Source organism: Solenopsis invicta, chromosome 5 (genome assembly GCF_016802725.1).
Source record: "Solenopsis invicta isolate M01_SB chromosome 5, UNIL_Sinv_3.0, whole genome shotgun sequence".
Taxonomy (NCBI): domain Eukaryota; kingdom Metazoa; phylum Arthropoda; class Insecta; order Hymenoptera; family Formicidae; genus Solenopsis; species Solenopsis invicta.
In genome coordinates this window covers 14,497,810-14,525,160 of record NC_052668.1, presented here as the reverse complement: position 1 = coordinate 14,525,160, position 27,351 = coordinate 14,497,810, and the positions used below count along the sequence as shown (strand labels likewise).

The following is a 27,351-nucleotide window of genomic DNA, read 5'->3' as shown; positions in this document are numbered from 1 at the left end:
AGCTTTCATTGTAGAACAAAACAATCCGATAAAAAGTAAAATGACGGCAAAAAATACAAAAAATTGATAAAATTTAGTGTTTTTTATTGTTATAACAGTATAAAATTGATTGTAGTTAGATGTAGAAAATTTAATGCTCTCTAATGAAAAAAAATCATCTAGTTATTTTTATTTGTTCTCGAATTATTAACGAACTGCAAAACCACAGGTTTACCGCCGCGTGATGCAGTTAATATTTTGTAACTTTGAAAATAGATTCTTATTGTTGATATACATGTATAGTATATCCTACAGAATGATTTTATATTCAATTTATTCCTATTACGTTAACGAGTTAAAGTTTACCGATTTTTCGTTCATTACAAATCTTTCTATCGCCCTTAAACCACAAAGTAGATTGAAATCTTCACGTCTCAATCTCTACATTTTACAAGCCTTTAATTGTAAAATCGGGAGAGATAAGCGTTATATTATCTTTCCAAATATAGGTAGTGCAAACGTTTCTATAAACAGAAAGCGCATGTGTGCTTACCTGGATGATCCTCGATTTATTGAGGATCGTGTTACCCGACGGCTGATAGCGTTCCATGTCCCTCAGGATACTACGTACGCCGACATCGTCCGCATCGACCAAACGAAAGGCAGTGATATTGACAAAATTGTACTTGAAATCCTCGAGGTCGAAGGTTTCGATATCCTGTGGAAAAGCGAGCGAGCGAATCGAGTCGCGGACCAAGTGGATCTTCACTGTGCGTTTCAATATCCCTAGAGTACTTACGAAAGTCGTGAAGAGGTAGTGGTACTTGTAATCATTCATCTGCAGCTGCAGGATCTGCAATATATGCGAAGCAATACGGTCAGTCGAGGCTGCTTCCGCGAAATAAAATATATGTATAAAGTAAATCGATGATCTCAAAATCGAAGCATAGCTAATTTTTTTCAAGTGTATCGAAGTTTACTTCTAACTTTCTCTCTCTCTCTCTCTCTCTCTCTCTCTCTCTCAAGTACCTTTTTTCATGTATGAATTTTTAGAATATAATTTGGAATCCTTCCTCAACGAAAATTCAAATGTCATATTTTCCTGTAATGTTCTTAATGTTCAGTTTTGCATAAGATTTTTCCAATTAACTGACAAATTTTTTTATAATAGTTGTAAAATGTTCTGAAATAACTTATACAAACGTATTACGCATATGCATGTAAATATGTAAGACGAGAGGATGCATGAAGAATGAAGCGTGTAGGATTTACCATTTGTAGAAAATGATGCATGTGCTCGGGTTTTGTGTCGACGATGATATTTTGGATTTCCTTGCTCTTTATTTCGGAAAGGACCTGCCTATACGAGTCGGGGTCTGCCTGCCGGAGATCGATTTCGATGTTATGGATTCTCGGCGATCTCACTATCTCTCGAAGCTTCACCAGCCCTAAAAATCGATATGTATATATATATATATATATATATATATATATATATATATACACATACACACACATATTATTTTGTAGCAACATACATGCCCATAGCGTAAAAAAAATATAAAGACTTAAGATTTAAAGAATTAATATAAACAATTAAAAAATCAATAGTTTGTATTGTAGGCTACTGTCTACGTTATGCTTTGAGTTCTTGACTGCGAATTGGCCAATTCGCTTACTATCTAAATTTGACTGCTCAAGTTTTTCTGTATGCCATGGCCTCTTCATTTCTGAAGAGGATTTGCGCGCAGTCGAAGACACGATTGTCGAAGTAAACACAAGCGAATCGTTCGCTTATTTCGCGATTTCCGCAGAAATCATCGCAGGTCAATCGCTTAATGACACGGAAACCCGTAAATCGCGTTATCCGACGAAATCAATACTCTCCAGTGCCTAAGTAATCAAGGTATCTGACTTGCAGGTCTTCCGGGGAGACACAGACTCTGTTCTCTCGCAAGTTACCGACGGGAACTTTAGCTCTTGAGATTCCGACAACGCGTGCCGGAGACGGGTTTCGAGGAGCAACGTTTCGGCCTGTCAATTTCCTTTGGGCACGAAGTGCCGAAGTCGAGATAATCTTTCACGGCAAACTCCGCCCAAACGAGCCGCTGATTGATGCGTTTCGATTTGCTTAAGAGTATTGACATCTATGCCGATATGTAATAGTATCGCCTATAATAGTATCCTATTGATAAATTTACATATTTTACGTAAAGGTGATTTCATCTTTATTCGCTTGAAAGCTTTTAGGAATAATGATACAAATAATAAAATCACACATAATTTATCAGTTTTAATTTGTATTAATTAGAATGAGCGTCAATCGTTAATTCGATTTGAAATAAAAAAATATTTTTTACATTTGTTCTATTTTGTAAAAAAATATGATAAAGAGTTGTTTGAGCAAAAAAATGAAAGCTTGATTTGACGATAAACTACTCTTTAAGAACAGAAAAGAGGAGAAAAATAACGCACTTTGTTACGTATTCTGCTCAAGTGTTAGCAGTAATTAATCCAGGAGCGAGTAAGAAACCGAGTTTAATTGAAGTCGTGTCGAGCGGTAACTCGAGTAAGACCAATGTTCTCATGTAAGCAGATTTTGTATCCTTGGGGGACAACAGCCGACGACTATCTTGGGAAACACTATGAATAACCGCTGCAATAGCTCGAAGTTAAGCGCGCATGTTTCGTACACCAATACCGTGACAACCGGCGAGTATAGTATCCTCGAGATGTAATACCAAGGGCATGAAGAAGACAATACCGTGACAAGAGGATTACTTTGCGTAACACGACGGCTTAATAAAAATCCGAGACAAGTGATAACTTTATAAGTTATCACTTGTCTCTATTAAATAGCTTATCGTGATACTTGTCGTGATATTATTAAATCTCAATTATTATTTTTCTCAATATTTAAAAGCAGATAATTGTAGTTTAACAAAACTCACAACCGTATTATTATTATTATTATTATTATTATTATTATTATTATTTAATCCTTTGCATGATTAAAAAAGAATAACTGTAAATTAGAAGTACTTCGCGCGGGATAATGAAAGGTAATGTAAAGAGGTAATTAAATTGTTGGGTGTTACAGTCTGAATTGAAAATAATAAGTAGTATATTTCTCCCGGTTTGCGGTTTGACTCGTTGCATGCAGCTCAAATTATGAACACTCTGCGTACACCAAGAACGAACTTTCATGGGAGTCGTTTGAAACGGCGGTTTCAATTAAAATAGCATTTCGAGCGTTTTACCGCTCTTCGCGGGTGACATGCGAGACAGAGGAGAAAAGATAGAGAGACAGAAAGCGGCACCCTTTATTAAAATTGACATGGCGAGAAGCCATAAAGCGCGCTACATTATCGCGAGTTACGTTTCAAGGCGTTGCAACGGAATAGTCCGTGAACATCCATCAAAGTGTGGAAGGGCGCTACGTCGTTTACGATTCTACGACGTGAGAGAACTACACCATTTACAGATTACTAACTAGGGAATTGGCATTGCCCGGTTTAACATACGGTGTGTTAAGGGATGCCGATGAAGACTCGCGTTTCCAAAGAGAGAGAGAGAATGAGTCGTAACGCGCGAAAATGAACGCGATGCAATTTCTCGCTGCGATCTGCGTTGCGGTTCTGGACATAATAGCAGGGTGTTAGCCGGCTTTCGACGACGAGCAATGAGAAATGTTTTCTGCTATGTTTCGCATGCTTATACGTAATAAAATCCGAGGGAACAGTTGCCGAATGCGTACCGCTCATTTAAATCTTCATTAATAATATTATATGTTTTCAACATAAGCAACTTTATGACAAAAATACGAAATAATTGAGAAATTATATAATAATGTACACGAAAGTATAAAAAGCTACATCTCGTTTTGTGCTAATAACATTTTAAAGAGTCAGGTACAACCGATATTAATTTTTGCTCAATTTACGTAGCTAATAATAATATGTAATGAAATTTTTATATTTTCATAAAAGAAGAAATATCGATGGGGAAATATAAAAATAACTTAAAGCATACTAAGTAGTATCTATTCAGTATTCCTCTCTATAATAGATCCCACAATTTGTATATCTTTTTATATCCGAAAAGAATGATAATGATAACAAACATGAAAGTGATAACAAAAGATAATAAAAGACGAGTAAAAAATAAAAAAAATCTCTCAATTACTACGAAAAATAGGGGACAAAGTATCGTCGACGCCGCACAAATCTTGGGAGGGACCTACTGAGATAATTGATTGCATCACTTTGTAGGGTTCTACGAGGCGCGGGATACAAGAAAAAAAAAAATCGCGAGTCGGACGCGGCGACTACTTGACGATGACAATAATTTCTCCGGGGAGTGCAGAAGCGTTCGTGTCTGTTCCCAATGGAAGGACAGATTATCATATTGGGTTTTTATACACTCTAATGACGGCCACTTACGATTCGTGCTCGAAATGTCGATATTCGTTTCGACAGTGCGAAATATTGCGCTGAGGCGGCGCGTACGAAAGAAGCTGTCAACGATTACTTGCCTTATTCCTCCTTTTTCACTCCTCGCCTCGAGTAGATCGCGGGGTGACAGACGATCGAAATAATTGGATCGCCGGCTGTCTTAAACATGCGCATTTCAAGAGGACGGCCGAATGAATATTGGAGGCCCGAGCGAGCGGTGGCAGCAGCAGAGAGATTCGATTTAGAAGTACTTTGAGAAATACCGCTTTAGAATATAAATGCGTTTTTGGCTATGTAGAAAAGATACTTGATGACGCTTTTAATAATATATTCCAGGAAAGTAGGTGGAACAACTTTTCTTGCGGAGTCGCAATTATATTCCGACAAAGAACGAAGAAAATATAGCAAATGCTTCTGTAAAGAAGTTCCTCGCAAAAAGTCGCATAGTTAATTCTTCTAAATTTACTACGGTCTTATATATGATATTCTAAAGGAGCAATATCTCTCAAGAGTCTCAAGGTCTTTTTAGATAAAAATTTCATAATGGCCGGAGAAGAGGGGAAAAAAGAAAGATCAATGTGCCATAGAGACGTAATATGAGAGAATTAAACGAATTTTTATTAATGCTGTGTAGTTGTACATATATTCATATTTCTTAACTGATATTTTGTTACACATAGCACTAATAAAAAATATGATTAACGAATGCAGGTTCTTGATGAGTATATCAAACTTAATTACTTTTTATTTTTTCATAAAAAGAATGAAAATCAGAAACTGGAAAAAAGCGGAAAAGAAATTATTTATTATTTCCCTTTGAGACAATTAAATAGTTTTAAAACATTAATTGTGGTGTATTAGAAATACGGTAACAATATTGAGATACACAGCGTACAAAAATATATCCTTTTAAAAGTGCATTATGAAACAGTTTTACAAAAAGTTAAAATTTTAAAAGTTATTCGATAACAATGTTTTAATGAAAATATGCAGGTCGCGGTTTTAAATGGGAATGGTTTCACTAAATTATTTCATTTGCCAGGTACTTTCTTTTTTCGCGTTCTTTTTTTATTATGCAATCCCTTTCAACAAAGTAAAATGGAATAGCAGCGTATTTATTTTAAATGTGCACAATTACGTTTTATAATTTGTCCTCGCTAATTTACTGATCATCACCGAGAAATTTCTTTTAAAGTGATGTTACTCGTACAAACTGGACTTTCATTAATTGCACCAAGGATCGCGAAGAGGCTTGTTTTCGGAAGGTTTGCTCGTCCCATCGAGACCGTTCAGTCGGTGGTGCGGAAAGACGACATATCGATGGAACTTCGACGATCGCCGAGTTATTCGAAAAGTTCGCAAAGACTTTCCCTGCGTCTGGGAACGAGTTTCCACTCTTGCGTCCCTTCATCGCCATGGTTTAGCTATCGTGTAAAACATACGCGCTCGACTGGACACGTTACACGAAAGCGGGTTGGTCATAAAATTCTCGTTATGACAGGGAGAAATTCTTCCTCGCGTACCCAAGGATGCACACGGAGGAGATATCCGCGGAGAGGTCTCCGCAAAATATGGCAGCGACCGCGTTTAATTTTCACGAATGCATCGTTGACGTTCCGTTCCCTAGTCTTCGAACGTTCTTGTAATTATCAAATTATTACGTACAAATTCTGCGAATGATATTCGCAGAATTTATGCGTTATTATAATTTGGTTTGCATTAAGGCGGAGAACCATTTAGAACACGTGACTGCATAATTAGAGAAGGCCGAGCATGTTTGGCAAAATTTGAAAATACGTGAGAGAAATTATTGATTTTCCAATAATATTTGAGATACGTGAGGAAAATGACTGTTACTTGGAGAGATTATTTAGAATACGTGACTAAAATGATTGATGGCTTATTATGTTTAAAATATGCGAAGCACAGATCACGTTCTCCTGTTAAAATTTATAATGCACGATAAAAATAATAAGCTACCGTAATCAGAAGGGATTACATACGTAACATCTCAAAGCATTAAGAAAAATATAAAAATTTTATAGATTGTTCTATTATTGTGTTTAAATATCTGCAAAAATTTGATTGGAATTTTTTTATTGATTTGAAAGTCATTTAATTTTTTCTTTATATATATATATTTTTTTATTTTTATGTAAAATCGTTGCTTCTAGTGCAAAATTGCAAAATATGGTCATTTTCATTGCAAAATAAGCCCAATTTTTCGTTGCTTTGTCCTTTGCAGTTGGTTTCAGAGCCAATTCAGAGCCAATTCAAATAGGTACGTGTGACAAAAATTTTTTGTTGATTAAGAAAAAAGAACATTCAAAAAAATGTTTTGCTGGTATAGGTAGATTTTTACATGACACAAAAATTTTTGTTATTTTTTCGAATCTGCTAAAATATTGTTTGCCCATATAGAATTTATAGCAACATTTTAGCAATCTTTCTAAAAAATTGAGATCTCACTGTCAATTATATAGTCAAATTTTATAACAAGTATGATTGGCCTTAACTTGAATAGGCACCACAGAAAAATTTTCTAAATTTTTCACACAGTTCAGACATAAATTTTGTCTCTGTTATTTAGATTGGTTATATCACATATGTGCGATCACAATATTTGCTAATCATTTATTTACCTTAGTTAATTTTTGCAGCTAAAAAATTGTTACTGTACTTGAAAGAGTTTTTTTGAGTGAATAAAAACCTGAGAGAAACCCGCATTTTTTTTTAATTTGGGCAATTTAAGTTAAAGGTAAATTGTATAACCAAAACATTTTTAAAATATTAGACTCTAGAAGAAACAATAACATGAGTGCATTGTAGGTATATTTATAATAAACTTTTATAATAATGAAATAGTAATATTTATACAGTGCACACAATTTCATAAATATAAATAAAGATAAATTTTGTAATTTACAACCCAGTAAGCATAAAATTATTACTATTTTTAAATATATTGTATTTAACGTTATACGAAACGTTAATATGAACAAACTTTGATCATATGATTTAGAGATAATGTTTTTAATATATTTTAATGATATTTTAAATGAAATAAGGAACTAATTATCTTTTTAAACCATTGAAATTATACGGTAATATTATTTTAAAATGTTTAAAATACGCATAAAATTTTTAATTTCGTTGCTTTAATGTTTCTTGTTTATTGGGAATAACAATATTTAATAAAAAAACTATTTTTATATTCTCCATTTGATCTTTTTTTGTACTATTAAAAATAAAAAATGATCAAGGATCAAGATTCAGCATTCAATATGGGTATTTTAAGAGTAAGTTAAGCACAAGATAGCACTTGAAGCTTTCCATCGTATAAGTAGGTCTTGCAGATCCTTAGAATACTGCTAGGCTGTCACTTTCAGAGGTTATAAAAGTACAAGGCCATCGCCTGGTTTTGACGGATCTCACGTAAAAAAGATTTGACGTTTCATGCTTGAACTAGCGAACTTTACGGGGCGAGCGTACTGCAGAATAAAAAGAAAATATCTAGCCGGAATATCGCAGACGTAAAATGTCGAAAATAAGAGGAGCACATGCATGTGGCATTAAAAATTTCGTACTCCAAAAAAGACGTATTAAAAAGTATTACCATCTTGTCAGTTAAAAATATGTATTCTGAACCGTTTTATTCTATAGTAAATCTCGTGATATATCCGTGATATTCGATGAAATTCGCGAGATGCTAAAACTTTTCAATAAAAATGTCGACTGTAAAGAAAAATGAAAAACACGCAGGTCGAAGGTTCTTCTGTTGTTGTTGTTTTTTTTTTCCATCATTCTGCATCGAAATATAAAAATGCAGGGTCGTGCGTTCAACGGGACGATTCGTCCTTCCGGCAGCAACTCCATTATTCTGAAGGATTCCGCGAGGAATGCGGAGATGGTGAGGAACGACGGGATGGAACGGAGAGAGGGGTAACGTAAGAGGGGGGACGCGGGGATGGTTGTTCGATGGAGTGAGCGAGTGAGTCTTGGAAGTTCCACAATGGACTGTGATGGGCCAGGTTGAAGGTTCATTGACGATTCTCGGGACGTAAGGATACGGAATCAGGATGGCGGGAGGTTCACGAAACCGTTTCGGCCACTCGACGTGCTCCCTTTTCGAGTGGAGAAAAAGCGGAAAGTACCATCACCTCACGGTGGATTTTCCATCCCTCCCCCCTCACCCTCCTCATCTGCTTCCCACCAGACGCGAATGAAGGTCGATCTTATTATACCGCGAATTGAAAACCCGGCGCCGAATTAATCGTGAAACATTAATCTGGCGGTGGTTTCACTTCCGCGTAACTTCGATGGACTCTGGATATAATTACGACGTCGGAATCTCGTTGCCGACTTTCCGTTGAATAATGTCTGACGAGCTGGAGCACGTAACTCAGTTCGTATGAAGACGCGGGCGCGCGTGGAAGAATTTTCGCTTAATATTGCGTCGTATTATTCGCGCGATATTACGTCGTTATTTCAATCGGAAAACTCTTTCTCGGCGTAGCGTAAGCTTAATGCTTCTATTGCCGCTATTTTTGCCGCGTAATTTAACGCTTAATGTAGCTCGTCGTCAAGAATAGCATAATACGATGATTAGAGAAGCGATAATACTTCTCGCTGTATTTATTAGCAGAAGCCAAAGCATAGATTCACACCAGAGTGACATTGGCGGCGAGGCGGCGGCTGGCAAAGTCGTCTGTCTCGCAGGTGCAAAACTAGACAGCTCAGCTCGCACGGTCACGATCTCTCTGGCTCCCCATTAACATCGCGCATATCTGTGTATACGAGAAACTCGGCGTTGATATTATACCGTGCCACGGACACGGGACTTCATTGTAAAGTCTATTCGCTGTATCTGCCAGCGGAGTTATGCGGAGCGCGTTTATTGTACGGGGGAAGGTTTCTAATGCGGCGACTTGATTTTGCTCGTTTCTGCGTTAACGCGCGATATCTCCCTCACGCGCGAGCGGGAGCGAAACTCAATTAGACTCGCGAAGATAAATGCGCCTTAGCGGTCGGATGAGCGATGATATTCGTGCCAAATGTGCTTTAGACGTGTCAAATGGCGCGATTAAATATCGAACATTAAAATAACGCCGTTATTCTCGTTTACGTTCCGGGACAAGGTGTCTATAGGTGCCGTCCTTATACACGGAGAGTTCTCTTTATGGATCGAAATATTACGGTATTCTCTGTACGTGTACTATTCGGAATTCCATTTTCGTTTGAAATTGCAGACGAGGCGAAGATATTTGCACTTTTTGAGAAAGATCTGAATTGACATTCCGCGGCAGTCTAAAGGCATACAGGGAATAACGATTACGAAATTCTTCAGGCACCAATAATCCAACAGCGTAAAGAGAAAAGGAGCGTCTATTACAAGTCTAGGGCGGGTTCTTTAAAAAAAACATATCAGCAAAAGGAAATGTAACAATGTGATAATCAGTAGAGAGAAAGTAAGCAACGAAAAATGAAGAAAAATGAAAAAATGATACAATATTATATGAATTAAGTATTAAATAAAAATAAATAGAGAGAAAGAGAGTGTGGGTGTATTCGAAGCATCCGTGATACTATAAAAAATTAAATTGAATTAAATTGAACAAACACCGTAATTTTTTTTACCTAATTATACGTGTAATTGGCGTACTCTGAATTCGCGCACGGGATAAATTACAGGACGAGAAGCAAGGAACGCATTCGTCCCTTGATTAGATAGGATGCAGCGATTCGAGAAACGCGCAAAGTGGATAGTGGTTGTTACTGGTCGGGAAAGTTTCCGCGTCGTCGCGGGGAAACTCCACGAGACGGAAAACGAGTAAAGTAATCGCGAATCGATACCAACGGATCTCTAAACTACTTGAAAAGTTGAAAGAGATCTAATGCCACGCTGTCTGGCTCCCAAGATAGCCGTGGAACTCGCGTGGCGGCACTTGTCCCTCGATTGAATGAGTTAATCTCGTAAACTGCCCAACATCTATATCTCTCGCCATCATAGAGAGCTAAGTGATTTTAATTGAAGCTAAACAACCTCTTTCAAATTTTTCATCTTATCCTTTTTATATTCATATGATACCAAATATATGTATGCTATGAAATGTAACGCATGAGCTACAAGTGATTTTGCGACGATGTAACAGGGAATAGAGAATGGTTGACTTGACGGCTTTTCCGGTAAAGCCGTAAAGTCGACACTGAACCATCCGAACGACATGTCACGCCGCACCGCGGTGACAATGTTCGATCCCGTAGGCAAGACGAAATTTCGCTGAACGAATCGCGGGCTCGTAACGGCAAACATGCTCCAAGACGTGTACGATTTCGCCGAGCCGAATCCCTTACACCTCGCGGGTACATAGCACGCCGGAATTGAAAGTGTAGGAAACACGGAGAACCCGGAGTCCCGGTAAATCTCTCGAGGAATTCAACGTCGGGTCTGGCAAGAGCGGGATGAACACAGGAGGGGGTTGAACGGAGAGATAGCGGAGAACCGGCAAGGGGTCAGGGGCGTTCTAATCGGCTTGTACGTGTACTTTCCTCACAAATAGCTAAGCTCGTTGTGGAAAGCGGTTAAGCTCGGGAGATGTTTTCATCAAAGGTGGTTAAATTCCGGGAAAATCCCGTGGAGAGATGCGGAAATGAAATTATCGACGCCCGGCAGCAAAGTTGGATAGAAAAACTTAAGATGTTACCGCTCCATTGGAAGAACGCGTTAGTCTATCGATGGTGCCATTTCATTTCACTTTGCCACGCGCTAACGTGTTTCATTCGACTGCGTGTAACATCGCTTTTAATCGCACTGTAATCGAATACCATTTGAGCATAACGTATACAATTGATTTTGTTATCAGTTTCATATATCCGTTGACGTTATTCAATATAGGTGGATCATACCAATTTTCCTTTAAAGCTTAATAATTATGTTATGTATATGTAGTTGAATTTATGGCAGACAAATTGGTATAGCTCTTTCTCTCTCCTTTCTCTCTCCTTTCTCTCTCTCTCCATTTTGTACCACTATCGTTTTACGACTCACTTCTATTCATATTGCAAATCGCGATCACGCAGTAAAATTATAATCTAATTAATAAAATACAACTTTTGGAGCTGCACTTTATTTAATTTCCATTAATTATCATTTAATTATTAATTCAATCAATTCAATTTGATTATTCTATTAATTAGTGATCATTTTCGGTAATTATTTCAGCCTATTAAATATTATAAATAATTTGCGTATTAAAAGTGATGATAATTTTTTATTGATCATCATTTCTGGTTTTTCTCCTCTATGATCGAATGTCTTGTAACAATCGTAGTGATTCGTTACGCGATAAAATTACGAGCAACTGTGATTTAAAAAAACAAAAAAAAAACTGCCTGCGGAGATGGAACGTAAAGTATCTCTTACGACACGACAAATATCTGCAGATGGCGGATTTTGGCGACGATCTTGAAGAAGGTCACGTATCATAGCGAACCGCGGTGATGACTCACGTCCCGCGATAATCAGTCACGGAAATATTCCGCTGTCGCGAAACGCACGTTTATGGCGTGCAATTCGTCTCGCGTAGTTGGCACGACGTTCCTAATTCATCGTAATCGTCCCCGTCCGCAGCCTCGTTTTCCACCGGCCACTCATCACCCGCTTGTTATTTCCGATAAATTACGAGGGGCGCAATTCGAACGTACAGTTGTTTGCCTTTAAATAATTAATGCGTCCTTGCCGACGTATTTTCGATGGATGCAGAAATATACGGGAGCACATTGAAAATATCGATCTTGCGACTGCAATTTATGTCTGAAGATTCAAGAGAAGGAGATTCGAAATGTAGAGGAAGAAGGAAGGACGAGATATAAACGAGTGCCAAGAATTACTTGTTCCAATTTTAAGAGATTTTCTTAATTATACAATTTATTTTAAAATGTCAAAAATAATGATATTTAATGCTCCTCGAAGATTCCTTTGTTTCATATTCGCGGTAATGTCTTAAATCGGAGTAGAGAACTTCGAAATGAATTTATGCCTGGAGTTCTCTTAAGAGCGTCTTAATCTGCCAGCGTGTACGTCTTTAGGGATAAATGCCTCATTCAAACTGGACGTGCTTGCAACGTCTTCGAATCTATTTAAATAGGTCCATTATGCGAATTAATTAATTAAAGTTATAGAACCGGCTTGGCGAAGTGAGAGTTCTTTTCCGGGGGAAAGAGGGACAAGCTCAATGTCAGTTTCAATCCGACTTCATCCCCATTTGGATTCTTCGAATCATCGATTGTTACTTACTTCTTTACTCTTTTCTTAAACTAGGTGAAGCATTATTCTACGCGAAAGTATCCCGGGGAAAAATTGCTTTGACATGTTGCCCATGCGCGTGCAAATTCTCATAAAAGATGGCGATACATGCCTCACTTCGGATTTCAAAGAACTTTGAAATCGGCTTTGTGCCAAGAAAAATTTCAAACTGGACTAGAATCGAATCGATCGACGCGATAATACCTGTCGCAATACTTTTAATACAAAGAATATCAGATGCTGCGTAAAAAAAAGAAACTTTCTATACAACTCTTTAAACAGATAACTTCTATTTAATTTATCTCTGATTTTTACAGAACAAACAGTTTGCTATAGAAACGTTCAAAGAAGTTTCGGAAACGACAATATAATTTCCATTTAATCAGTTAAGTAGTCACATATTTGTTTGGGACAGCAAAGTTATGAATATGCATTTTTCTCCCGTATATTATTTGCAATAAAAAGGAAACTGTGCTCTCGGCAAATTTGTAGAAGTACGTGTTATTTCTTTCCTCTCCTGGCCAAAGAAACGGGAATCCTATGTCGTTTCCATTTATTTATGGCCAAAAGCGCACAGCACCATTAGCGCGATTCTATGTTACAATAGTGCACGTTAAACGTCCCGAGAAGTTTTAGTGGGCGTAAAATGAATTTTAACAAATGTTCCGCATGCCGATAAGCATTGAAAAATCCGACCGTTCTGCTTTCAATTTCTTCCATGCAGAACGTTCTATATTTGCGTTGTAAGGATAGTAACATATTATGTCACGAGTATTAAACCGACATGATATTTAACGAAGAGCACCAAGGAGGAAAAAATTTTTTAAAGAACAAGATTAATACGCTATTTTTCGCTTTACTCGAGCGTATTAAAGCGGCTGTATTTTATTAGACTTGGTATTATATACAGAGATAAGCAAAATAATGTGAACACTTGGAAAATACATTACTTATTTTATTAATAAGAAGTTGGACCGTTATTTGTCCATCTTTATAATATTTATTTTATTCTTGTTTGGAATAAGATACAATGCTTAAATAATCACTTGTGCTTTGTTGTATATAACATTTTTCTAACGAAACACTTTTTGAGATTAAGGAGAAGAGAATATGAAAGATATTTATGTCAAGCAAGAAAAAACATTGAATTTATAAAAAATAGAGGACAATTTAGAGTGGTAGCCAGCAAATTTCTTTTTCCAATATCACTTGTGTAATCAATGTGATTAAAAAATGTTCTGCTAAAAGAATAAAATATTTTATTGGTGAATTATCCAGATAATCAAATGCATTGAGTTTACTGTCATGTTGCTAACAATGTAACATATTAGTATTGCAGTATACTTAAAAATTTCGCCAACTGATTGTACGTATAAGTCTTGTTGCTGCATTCGTAATGCATATTTTTTCGATGCTAGCAAATGTATACGGCAAATAACAGAACATGCAATGTATGTATTTGTTTAACGTATATTACGTTTGGTTATTTAAGTATACAAGCATTACACGATTTTATTTTAAACAAGATTCTTTTAAACAAAGATAAAATTTGTATTAAAAACAAACGATGGATTAATCTCTCATAAAAGAACAATATATTTTTTTGGGTATCCATGTTATTTTGTCCATCTCTTGTATAAATGCATAAATCAATACTAATAATATGTACTTGATAAATAGTAGATGTTAAATTTATCGTCACTCACCATGATCGTCTTCATAAATAATCACCACCTTCGTCCAGTTGAGGAACTCCATGATATCCTGATAAGCGGCGTTGAGCAGACTTTGTGCGGGATAGAGATTAATGCTGAACTCTTTCGCTTCCGTCTCCAGGTCCAGCCTGGCCTCGAGATGTGGGATATCGAGGGCGTCGCAGATACTGTGTATGTGTTGGCCCAAGATCGGATCCGAAGGCCCAAAGACTGCCTGGACGCCGTACTTGACCTGTTGGCACGCTGCAACAAAAAGGGACACGCGCGTTTTAACGCGAATAGCTTTTCTGGCAAATCTCTTTGAGCAACCGAAGCCGAGATAACGACTTGGCAGCGGATTTGATTTAAGTGCAGCATTAACTCTGCGTCCGCATTAAGGAGCACAATAATTCAACTCGATATTCTCGCAACAGATTCTCGCAGCGTTGATTTTATTTATCCTGGAGAAAAATCGCGAGTGTAATGTTGCTATATAGCTTGCTATCAGTTTAATCAAGCGTTTTTCTCCTTCCTTACGCATTAACGTTTCTCCATCCAGTCTTCTGTTCTCGCGGCGAGAGAGAAGAAAGCGATTAACTCGGGAATTACGGAGTTTTCCCTGTACCATTAAGGCTAACATAATGATGCCGTGTCACGGTCGATAATCCAGCCCGGCATGACCAAGAAAACCGCCGTAAACTGAGGGTAACGCCGCATTAACGCTACACTACATGTAGGACATGACCGTCGTACCATTCGCCCACTCTAGCACCACTTCGGCGCTATTGCGCGAGCACAAGGGTCGATTGTTGTACGTGCGGGATGACCGTACCACGAGCGTGCTGGTGGCACACCCGGGTTATCTCGTATAAGTTCCAAGTATTGCCGCACGTCCGGCCAACGTTAGACCAACCGACCGACCCTCAGAGTTACCCGAGCACATCGCCTCTGTCCGCAGGAACAAACTCGCCTACCCGCCGCCACTTCTATCCTTACATCGCCAAGTTAATTTACGTTGTCGCGCGCGGACGGAAATCGATTTTCAAAGCGTGCCGTACTCTAAAGTTGCCCCGCGCGTTCTCTGGGCATCAGCGCGTTCTCTGGGCATCAACAAGACAGCCGTTAGTTAGATCAAGTGCCATGAATAGCGAATCTCGGTAAATGCGAGCGGTATCGCACTTCCGGATTGCTCGCGAGCTTCCCGGGAGTTTCGGCGCGAAGTGTGCACACCGTGACGATTGTTACGTGAGAAGCTGCAAGGAATTACGGTTCAGGCAGAGCGGATATGCACAATCAGCGTAAACGCATAAATGCTAAGCGGTGATGCGTGTCAAATATCTCGTTGTCTAACTGCTGGAATAAATTTGGCGTATATATGTAAAGCATTATACGATAAAAAAAGCATTAAATTATAAAAAGAAATTATGAAGGATAAATGGACTTCCCAAAAATTTCAGCTAAAAAGATATAAATGAACTAACGGGAGTCAATGCCGCAATATTGGGCAGTGATTATCAATTAAATTACGTTGAGTAGACGTATTTAAACGTTTCGGGTGCTAACTTTTGGCCATCTTTGGTAACATTAAAAGTAAAAGTATGGATGGAGTCTGTGGATAATGTGCCTCTCAATAATAACAATACTCACACCGTCAGTAAATACATGTAGACATATTTAATGAATTGTGAGGTTCGATAATGAATTATTTTGTGAATCGCAAAAGGAAATTTTTGCGAGTGAATTATGAAGCAGCGATATAAAGAATATTTAGATCTACAGAAGTCGTTAGCAATACAGGTACGGAAGCGAAGCCTCTTCTAAGCTTCATAAATGCTGGATTCTTTTCACGATAGATGATTAAACCGTCCCGTCCAGTTATCTCCGATTATCACGGACGAACAGCGGAAAAGATCAACGGGAAGCTGGAAGCCAAGTAATGCCTTCTTGTGCAGTGAGATAATGGGTTTTCGAGGTTCCATTATCATTCCACGCAACGGCGGTGATATCGCCGTCATTATACGCGGATTACAACAATCCGGATGCTTTCTTTCTTTACTGGGTATCATTTCAAATGGTCGGTACAAAGCCGCGGGGAAAATATCAAACGCAATCGGACTAATAAAAGTTTTTATTGACCGTAATGTTCTTATCAAATTCGACATCTAATCAGTTAGAATGTGAAGCTGTTGGTCAAGGAATCTGCGAGGGTTTTACGAAAGATATCTGTAAAATAATTTTTTGCATCGCTCCAATGACAAAATCTTAATAAATCGTTTTGCCTTTAAGTACCCTGGGAGACGAGCATAATGTAATTACAGGGCTAGTAAAATTACGAAATTATCGCAAGAGGAATGCTTCTTTTTATATATAAATAAACTTAATTTACAGCGTGCTCGATATATTGATTATAACTTTAGCACTTTTGCCTAGATTTTAAATACGGTTTACTGCTTTGCCCCAATCTGCTTGACATTAAGTTTGCGCAGATTATTAAGCCATAAGCAAGCACGCGGAGCTAAATGGCTGAGGCCAAAATAAACTTTCAGCGAACTCGTGCTCCGATGCTCAAAGCGCAAAGTGTGGAAAAATCAAGTTGGCTGTAAACGAGTCTCTCTCGAAAGTAAACGAGGTTTAATTCGTTGCTTAATGGGGTAATCGCTAGCCCCTGGCAAACGTGCCTGTACTTTCCTTCTACATATATTTTTTTCTATTTTCGATAAAGTGCTTTGCCATTCCTCTTCATTGAAACAATTTTCAATACAAAGTGCGCTTATAATAAATCGAATTCTGTCTTTCCTTCGTTCTTTTTTTTTTGATTCTGCGTACGTATATTATTTTTTCAAAGTACTCGTTTCCATTTTCAATCCAATCGTATTTTGTCCTTTGGTAAGAGGACAGTCGAATCGAACGAATCAAGAAGAAATAAAATGTATGCATAGAAGATAGAAGTGAGAGATACGCGTAAAAGTTGTAGCGGTAAAAGTGGAATGTAAAAATCGAAAAAAATGTCTCGATTGTTAACGTACAATAAAGTTTCGTTTGCTCTCTATAGGTAATGAATATTCTTTTAACTATGAATTTTTCTTTGACTAGTTGGGATTGATAAATCCTTAGTAAAAACGCTTCTTTTATAATATTACGCCTATCTAAAGACGAAGCTCTTTAACAGATTAAATTCTGCCTATACTGAATTAGTTATCAAAAAGTTTTCTAGAGCGTATTATTTTTTAATATCCGTACACAGTCGATTATTTTTCAATCTAGCAGCAGTGTCTTTCTAAGGAGGAAGGAAGAAAGATTGCTAAACCAAGCGGTGGGAATAAAAATCACAGCAGATGGGACAGAAAGCGGAAAGTAAAGAGACGTTAGTGGACAGCTGAATAGCCAGGAAATAAAATGCACGTCGAAAAGTGGTAGCAGAGATTACCGCAGGCAGAATGGATGTAATGGTGAACATAATGCTAGAATATCAAAACCAAAGAGACGAAGAAATAACGCGATGACGCTCGAAACATCAATTATCCTTTCATGTTTTTTTTTTTTTTATACTTTGGTTTCTCTTAACGTTAACGTTTATATTATGTTTTATAAAAACGATGTCGTTCATATATCAGTTTGCGAATAAAAGTAAAACTATTTAATTCTCTAATATCAATATTCATTGCTTCGCCTTTTTCCTACGTACGATTGTTATAGCTGACAGAAAAGCATTTTTATAATATCAATATACTTTTTTATGTAAAAAAAAACAATTATTTTAAAAGCATTGTCAATATTATGTAATATCATCCTTCACTGTACAGAAAATCAATACAACCTAATTCGTGTGAAGAGTCTGAATTTCCGCGGATTTTATCATCCGCACATTTCTGCGATTAAATTCATGGAAAATTCTTAATTTTCTATATAAATTAAACGCGCACCATTGTGCTCATCCTAAATTGTTACACTGAGAAAAAAGTCAAAATATTAACAAGAAAATGTTATTTGTGACTTTTTCTTCGATATTTATTCGTTATAAAAAAATTTGTGACGATGAAACATACAATTTTGTGAAATACATTTTTTTTTATTAATTGATTTATTTGCTAGTATTTGAATAAATATTTAAAAAATATGTATCAATGAAACAAATTTATCCCACAAATAAATTTTTAAATCTATTTATAACTGATCGTCGGTGACTATTTACTATCTTTCAGTGACTTTGATTAAGAAGACGGTACTCTCACTGACCGGAACTGGCGTATTACAAGTTACAATTTATAACTGAGAGGCAGTGCATATATCACTATTGATAACATTTATGTTTTAAGTACAAATACTGAAATGAGACTGTTCACTGTTTTTCAGTGAATAATTCACTGATTTTGATTTAGAGAGCAGTGTATTAAATGTAGAATGTAAGATAGCTGACGTTACGTCGTATATAATCTACAGTGGAATGAACATCGTTTCGGTACATGTATAGTCATCTGAACGGAAATATCGAACTTGTTGCGGCGAATATATCCCGCGCAGCACTCAATGTTCTGCCGTCAGAAAAAAAATTTGTTTCCCTGCACACACGTACGGTTTCTTGTATCGTTTATAGTTTACATACCTACACTCACACGAATATTTCATGTGCGATGCACTGTGCGATCGGCGGACAATCGGCAAAACGATATATATAAGTCTGACGTTTTATTGCCTTCGTGTTCGGTGTCCTACCAAGAGACACTCGAAGAATATAAGCTGGGATAGAAAAAGCGACGATATTTTCGACATTATTTGCCAGCCCGCGCCGAACGGAGCAATAATTGCGATTTTTGACGTTTCGCGATACGTATTTACCACTTTTGTGATTGCTTTTACAAAATCACAAACAATGACACTATCCGCGTGCATTATTTTATCGAGAATAAAGAAAATGTATTTATTTTTTAAATGTACAAAAACCTTCTCTCTAAAAACAGGTATATTTTGCAGGAATTGAATTATGAATGAATTTATTGTCGAGTCAAATTTTGAATATAAAAATAGCACTTTTAGTTCCATCTGTATAATAATCCTTTTTATTACTTTTGAAACAATTGAATAAAATTGCGCACATTATTTCTAAAATTAATTGAATGTGCACTTTTAACAAATATCTGTTAATCCAACAAATGGCTGTACAATTAGATACAAATATCTCTTTTCCAAAGCTAAACCTTTGTAAGAATATTTTAAATATTGTAATAAATATATTTTTAATAAATATTATTGTTAGATATAATGCGGGAAATTCGGTCAAAGAGGAGAAATAATTGATCTTTTGCAAAACATTTATGCAAATTAAATCACAGATGACTATCGATTGTTCGCATGTAATAACATGCGATATGCGCGGAACAACCAGAGTTACTAACTAAATAAATTTTTCAGAGAGAATAACTTTTCCGCGATGTAAATCCCGGCGAATGCAAAATTGCGTTTATTCCCAGGGTTACTGTTACATGATTTTTTTTTCTCATCAGCGCAAAACCGTAGGCTATATTACCGTAGGAATCGGTGTCGAATAAAATTTTGAAGAGATTCATCACGATTTGAATAAATTACGTTCATTTCGCTCCAGAACAAAAATGTAATCAATGCAAGATGGGTAATACATATTCACGTAATTATATGAAGCTATTTTGTACGCTTTCTAATACAAAACATTAAATGGTTTGATTGAAGAGGTTTTGTCTTACAGGCATATATCTAAAATATTCACTGGAATATTTAAAATATTTCTGCTAGAGAATGATATTAAGTGCAACTATTCATTGTTTTAACAGTTATATTCGTTACAAATGCAAGTTATATTAATTTACGAAATAACACGTAACGATTCGTACCGCGTGTTCAGAATCGTGATAAAGTTATAACTAAAATTTACTGAAAGTTATTATTAACAGTTACGTTGTTAAAATAATGGAATTCGATTAATATTACGCATTCACGTGTTTTCTATCTACACAGTGTTAAAGTAATGAGCTTGAACTGTCGTCGTTCATCTTTCTTAATTTATTTGATCGAAGTAGGAGTTGATTGCTGTTCGAACTAATCGAATCGTCTTATTTCCCAGCGGTTTCTCTTGGACGTTAGTTGCGTTTCTGAGTTTCGCGCTGTAACTCAGTTACACAGCTGCTTCATCGCTGAGAATCTAACTTGATGGTGCCCTATCCCAGCAGTCAATCGTATACCCTCGTGTCAATTGATTCGAAGACTATGCATAGTCGAGTAGCTTGAATCCACTTGTCCACTTGGTTCACGCTAGTAATTACATTATACCTGGACTTTAAAGCGCCAATTAAACGGCGTCTTGCAGATCCTCGAGCAAAATTCATGAATCTTCGATGACGCAAACGAATCTCAGTTTCGGAAAGCGACTGCGAGAAGGGAGATCTAATTTTGCAAGCACGACTAGATTAGGTCAAAAAATAAATCAAATTCATAAATATATAGAATTAATAAATGGAATTATTAAATTAATAAAATTATTGAAAATTTGATAAAATAATAACTGGATAAAATTATTTAGCCTTATCTGGTTTTATCCTGTAAAAGGAGTAATGTTCATTAATCCTTTAACTCTTGAAGATATCCGCAACGATGTCTGTCTTATCATCTCGGCGCAAATTCATGGAAGTCGTTTGAACTTCAGCTCGATAAGCTCGAGATGTTTTAGCTCTGCAGGATTTGCAGCGTAGGACGGTATTGATTTCAAGACGGAATTCCAAGTTACATTTGTAACGGCCAGACGGCTTCAGTATCATCGTACAAAGAGCAACGTCGGCGGCTCTTATTTCAAGGACGCAGTCTCTGGTCTAGAGTACTAAATTGGAAAGCGAGATCGATCTCGTAGCGTGGGGCGAGAAACAGAGAGAGGATGACGCCTATTTTCGCGAGTGCGGATCAGAAACGGGAGGGTTGGTTTTGCAGACCATGGGGCGTCCGGAAACGCGGCGAAAATAAGAGAAGGCGAAAGCGAATGGTGGAAGCGCGCCAGCCAGCCACCCAGCCAGGCAACCAATCGTATCTGAATTTGTTTACGACGACAGCGCGCTGTCGAAAAAGTTTCTGTGGCTGACGTCGACGTCGTGTACGAGAAATACGAAAGTTAGCTCCCCCTCCCCCCTTTTTAACGGAGTTCTCTGCCGTAGTCAGCTTGGCATTAAAACTCGGGGACTCGGGTCAAAATGCCTCTTCTCACTTGCTCGCCAGCTTTGCCGAGAGGACCGCCGATCCATGAGGATTAATCATATTTCGAGAGGACGTCAAAGAGGGTTCAACTCCTCTTCAATCACCAGATCATCCGGTGGCAAAGATTCTCGAAGGTCAGACCCATTATAGATAAGTCGTAATAAGCATCCGAGAGTCTGGTATCAGCCTTGGCAAATGAGATTCGCGAAGACTCATTGAGATGAAGGCTAACGTCTATCCGGATGCACAATAGGCAAGATTCGTGCTCGGAGTTCGTGCATCTCTTCGCGAAGTTCCATGCAATAAATCGAAAGAAGAGCGTATCCTCGTCGCGACGTACAATGGATCCCGCTGAGGATCATCGGTGCCTATTCCGAGCTCCTCTTTTCTTCCAATGCGCCCGAGAAGATCCAGTCCGCATGACTCTCGATCTACTCGTCGTTGTCGTCGTCGACCAAGAATCGACCGGGAGAGGCTCTGATGCGTTATGAGTTTGGCCGCCGGCCACGAGCGAGTTATCTTCCCTCTCGTGCCAATGGCGGCCGCGCTGATGAATCTAACCGCACGACCCACGACGGTTTCGCTATCTGGAATTGCGCGGAGGGGAGTATTCTTCTTAATTTCGCGAGATAAGGCGGATGCGCTTAAATCAATGGCGCGAGAATAAGTCGGAGATAAAGCCTCAACCGACGACGCCGTGCTGACGCGAGTGTAAAAAAAGCAGCGGGACTATGCCTCTTCTTACATCCCTCTGGTTGCTCTAACGAGTCGCGCCGGCTACTATTTAAATTACACCGCCGTGTAATCAGGTTGATTAGCATCTTACGCAAAGTAATTACGTAATTTTACGAGTATGTGCGCGTAACTGACGTTAATGAGCGAATCGTTAAGCGGATTAGTAGTATAAATCAGTAATAAAACCGTAACTTTTACAGGTCAAAATGTCAGAATCATTAATGGAAAAGTATGCGACGCGTATACGTTCTAATTTAGCTTTATGATTTCCCGCTTAAGAGACGTTAAAATTAACGATCGCACGGAGGACAGTCTTCCGCTAACTTATTTTTTGCTTCTGAAATTGTGACGGACTATTTCAGAAATATTAAAGCAACTGCTACGGTCCCAATGAGAAATTGTGTGAGAAGGGTACGACTGAATTATTATGGGAGCACGCTGTGAAAATGTGACCAGCCGGACTTAGACTCATAATTATCCCGCGCTCGTAAAAAGGTCTTGCCGGGTCATTGCCAAGGCATTCTCTCGAGACGCAGTAGATTTAAGCTGCTGTAAAGGAAAGTGTCTCCATTTCGTTGCCAAGAGGGAACCGGGCATGACATATCGATATCGATGCAGTCGCTTAGCAACGACAAAATCTATGTCACTTTGATTTTATCTCTCCCCCTGTCAGTAAATTGTATATTTCACACTTCTCTGATTTGTGGAGAATACAGTTTTTCAGTGAATAAAATCAAAAAGGTTGTAACAAACAGTTAATTGTATACCCCTAATTAGTATTTTATTTATCTTGATACAAATTATTGCAAAGAACTAAAGTAAAATAAAATAATTAAAATAAAAAAGAGTATAAAATAAAGGATATAGCTATTGTGAAAACAATTTGACTTACGAATTTACTCGTTCAAGCATTCGCGCCTCTCTCGCAAAAGAACCTACGAGAATTCCAATGTACCGTACAAAACTGCGAGACTAATTCTGCAAGGGTCTTTGCGACCTAATACCCTTATAGTAACTAAACTTTAGTTTCTGCAGTTTGATGCAGAGGCGTATTATTATATTTTATCGCGCCTGGCGTGTTGCATAACGAGCAGCCTTATTGGCGGCAAGCTCTCTCTCTCTTTTAAAGTCTTTCAGATTATCGTATATACCGGCAGCTGGAACCTTAACAACCGCGCGCGTCGGGCATCCCCATGAAAGGAGCACCATACTAATTGACTTCTCGCAACTTTTCACGGGAACCGCCTCCCTCAGTAACTTTCAACTTCGTCGGTATCGAGACGCGGACCATCCCTTTCTCACACCGACGCGCGACGGCACTCGCTCGAATCTCCAACGACGAGGTCAGAGAGAACGCGGCTCATTAAAATTTCAAAGTACCACCCTGACGTTACGTTCGGTGAGGACGTAGACCCGCCCGCCATTTCACAGGTCCCCCGTCAATTTGTTAGTCACTACTTGGGCATTAATTGGCAATAATCACTAGCACCTTAGCGCACTTTAATCATTTCGTCGTGATCAAATAGACATCTTTGACTAAAAATAATATCTGAGAACTTTTGAGATATGCAAATGTACGGTCTAGAGTATATCTTTATGTTATATTAAAACTATGTATATTATACATATAGAGGAGACTTGTTGAACGTGTGTGTACCGATCTGCTAAATCGTATCTTTTTATTACTTTACATGTTCATTTTTTAAATATTAAATATTCTGTAACGAAATTATGAAGTAAATGAATAATATAGACAAAAATTTAACAAGTTACATCCTATTAACAGATTACATCATGTTTTGTGCATACTGATAGCTGATTTAAAAAAATCAGAAAATTGATTTTTTATCAATTTATGTAATTGATAATAGTACAAAAAAATATACCCCCCTCTTTTAATTAACAGAAATAAAGAATTATATAAAATTATAATAATTTCTCACAATTTAAAAAGATATAATTTAATAATGCAGAATACGCACGTATCAATAGATATATGCATATATCGGCCAATTTGATTAATTTGGAAATTGTATATAATAATTGACTAATATGTATAACGCTTGCTTGTTTTGGAAAATTTGAATAATGAAAGCAAGCTGTTTAAATTAATCAAAATGATTAGTCATTTACATTACGGACATATGGACAATGTGTTTAATGAATTAAAAATATCTTTACAAAAAATAGGACAGTCTGTTTAGTCAGTTATATAAATATTCAAGTACGAATCAGAACAGATAGAAATATCTTATTCTATTCTATATAATAAAATTTGATTTGTTGCTAAACATTGCTTGTCAACAGTCACAGCTAATTGTAGAATATTTTAACAGATTAAGTTATCTAATTAAGATTGTCGGAAAAATCAAATAAGGTGACTTATCAAGTGACTAGCATTAAAAAATATATACCTACGTGCAATGACCGGGAAATTTAATTAATTCCTTTTTATTAATCATTTTGACTGAACAAATTGGGAATTATTTATATTGGCCGACCATTAAGTATAATTACCAATTACTCAAATCATCCGTAACAGATATACATTTAATTATTACGTTTGTATAAATAGTATACGGAATATGCAAGAATCTGAATATTCAAGAGAATATGTTTGATCAGGCAATATGTATAATTTATTATTTCCTTGTTTAATATTTGTAGTGCAAACAATATTGTAGTATAATACATGCAATTTTCAGAGCATAAAGAGATTCATAAATAGGACTTTAACATTAATATATCGTCTGCTAACAAATATGTATTTATTGCGTGTGCTTAATATTATATATGTAATAATGCATTATTTTAATTTTCTGTACATATATTCTTTATTATTCAAAATAAATATATGAATATAAACAATCAAATTTATAATGTATATTTTCAAAAATGTTGAAATAAATTGTCAAAAGTTTAAAAAAAAAACCATATGAAATGGTCAGTTATATTTCTTGCAGTCATTGTTGCAAAATATATTTTTTTGAAAATGTTCGCTATGCACAACTTTGTAACAAGGATATTTTTCTCATTTGCGAGTACAATATCTTATCGCTTGCGCCGTACAAAATATAGAAATGATCAAAGTTTGGAACTAACAAATTTTCGCAAGTAGTATCGCTATTCTTTGACTTGCTAAATGAATTCAACGACTTTTCAATTACAAAAAGTTATATTTATTGATCTTTGACGCGAATGATATATCTTATGAAAAAGTAAAAAAAATTAATGCTTGTCTTACTCATTAAACATCTGAAAAATTATAGTTAAATTCATGGGCAATAGTATTCGAATTCGAGCAATTCACTGCTGCAACAGGTGGCTGCGCAAACGATCCATTAAACGATTCATCTTTAGTAGCAACGAGGTAAAAATATTCTATATAAAGAAAAAGAGTTTTCTCCTCAAAATTTTTTTTCTACCATCTAAAATAATTTTCTTTAAAAATTTGCAAACGATCTAAAAGGTAAAAGAAGAATAAGAGCAATTTTGAGGAAAAATTACAAAGTTCCATGAGAATATGAAACATCGTGCATTAAGTAAAGATGCGAAAAAATTCTTCTAAGAAGAACTTTCCAAACTAAAAATTTGCATCGTCGACATCGCTCTCCTACAATTTTTGTGTCTAATTAATATTTTTAACACAAAGTGCAATGTATTTTTGTGCACCGCCTTGAATAAGATTTCCGACAGATATTTCGAATCTTCAACAAACGGATCTGCTTCAGCGCAGTAGCGACAAAGACGCATTGTTTCGGCGGAACAATATATGTATGCCGTAAGGATGTCCGTTTGTTGGTCCTCTTTTCAGTCCCCTTAACGAGGAGCGGAGTATCGGTCTGTACTTTGATGTCGGCAATTCTCCCGACGGATCCCCAAGCCATCAGCTTCGTTCAATCAGAGTAATTGCGCGTTAAATCTCTTTGCTCACCATTGAATCAATTTTGCTGCCTGCCGAGCACCTTCGTACATCCTTGTCGCTACAATGTTTCTCTGTAATCTCGCTTCTATCGCGCAAGCTGAATGCTATTCGATTAATCAGCTGAAGAAAACGAAAGATTCAACCGCTCTTAACTCGCTCAAAAGATCCGAAATCGCCGTGCATTAATCTATTCGTTACATTAAAATTGTAAACGTTTTATAAAATGTTAGCTAAGCGTCCCGCTTTTTCTTTCTTCCCGCAATGACATTTTTTCCATTGACTATCCTCTCTTCTCTTTTCCTCCGTTTATAAGATATTTCGTTACCCGTATCGTTTATATATCGAAGAAATTTGCAAGAGCAAATAATTTCTAAAATGTCCATGCGGTATTTTCGCATCGCGGGAGAAATTGAGAATGCTGCGTACCGTGATAGCTACACGTAATGATATTACTAACTTAGGCGAATGCAAACTGACGCCCGTGCGCTTTTAAATCTCTCGGCAAAGTGCGGCTGCGCTTTCAAGGCTCTTGCTATCCCGCGAGGCAAAGAAAGAAAAGCAAAAAAAAAAAGATTTCACCGGCAAATTCCCAACTGAATTTGTTAGAGCGAGAGCGGTGACGGGGAACGGCGCGTACCCTCTCCTGCGAATTCCGCACGTCTGCGTGCAGCCGCATGCACAACTCAAGGCGTCTGTTTCGTTCCTGCCAATATTGGTTTCGCGGTGCATCGCGGTGTATTGCGCCGGTTTGCGTTTCCTTCCGCCTGGCCTCTCTTCTCTATTTCGCCAGCCACCCTCTCTCGCGTCACTCTCTTTACCTTTAGCCGTTTGTCAGTCTTCCCGTGCGCCCCTTCGTCCGCCCGCCGATTTCACCCCCTTTTCCCGCCTTTTTCATTTGACCCGCGCTTTTTCCCGACCCGCAGTATTTCCGAGTATCGAGATGAAACCGACTAGCGAGAAGGATGTACAAAGAAAGAGACGGAGGGAAATGAAATTTAAAGAAGTGTCGATAAAATGACTCGCGATTCTCCTTTTTCGCCGCCGGAA

The 27,351-nt window shown here is 37.3% G+C and overlaps 1 protein-coding gene across 5 annotated transcripts in view; it reads right to left on the bottom strand.

Annotated features, from left to right (window-relative positions):
* The window catches only part of LOC105202335 (glutamate receptor ionotropic, kainate 2), a 139,311-nt gene that overhangs the window by 68,144 nt on the left and 43,816 nt on the right, over positions 1 to 27,351 (bottom strand). For all 5 annotated transcript variants that reach the window (XM_026132629.2, XM_011170798.3, XM_026132630.2 and 2 more), the window contains exons 4-7: positions 14,445 to 14,696; positions 1,252 to 1,427; positions 779 to 832; positions 533 to 697 (exon numbers count right to left, since the gene is read on the bottom strand). In XM_026132629.2, the coding sequence (XP_025988414.1) occupies positions 533 to 697; positions 779 to 832; positions 1,252 to 1,427; positions 14,445 to 14,696 (647 nt within the window). The remainder of the gene's footprint in view (positions 1 to 532; positions 698 to 778; positions 833 to 1,251; positions 1,428 to 14,444; positions 14,697 to 27,351) is intronic.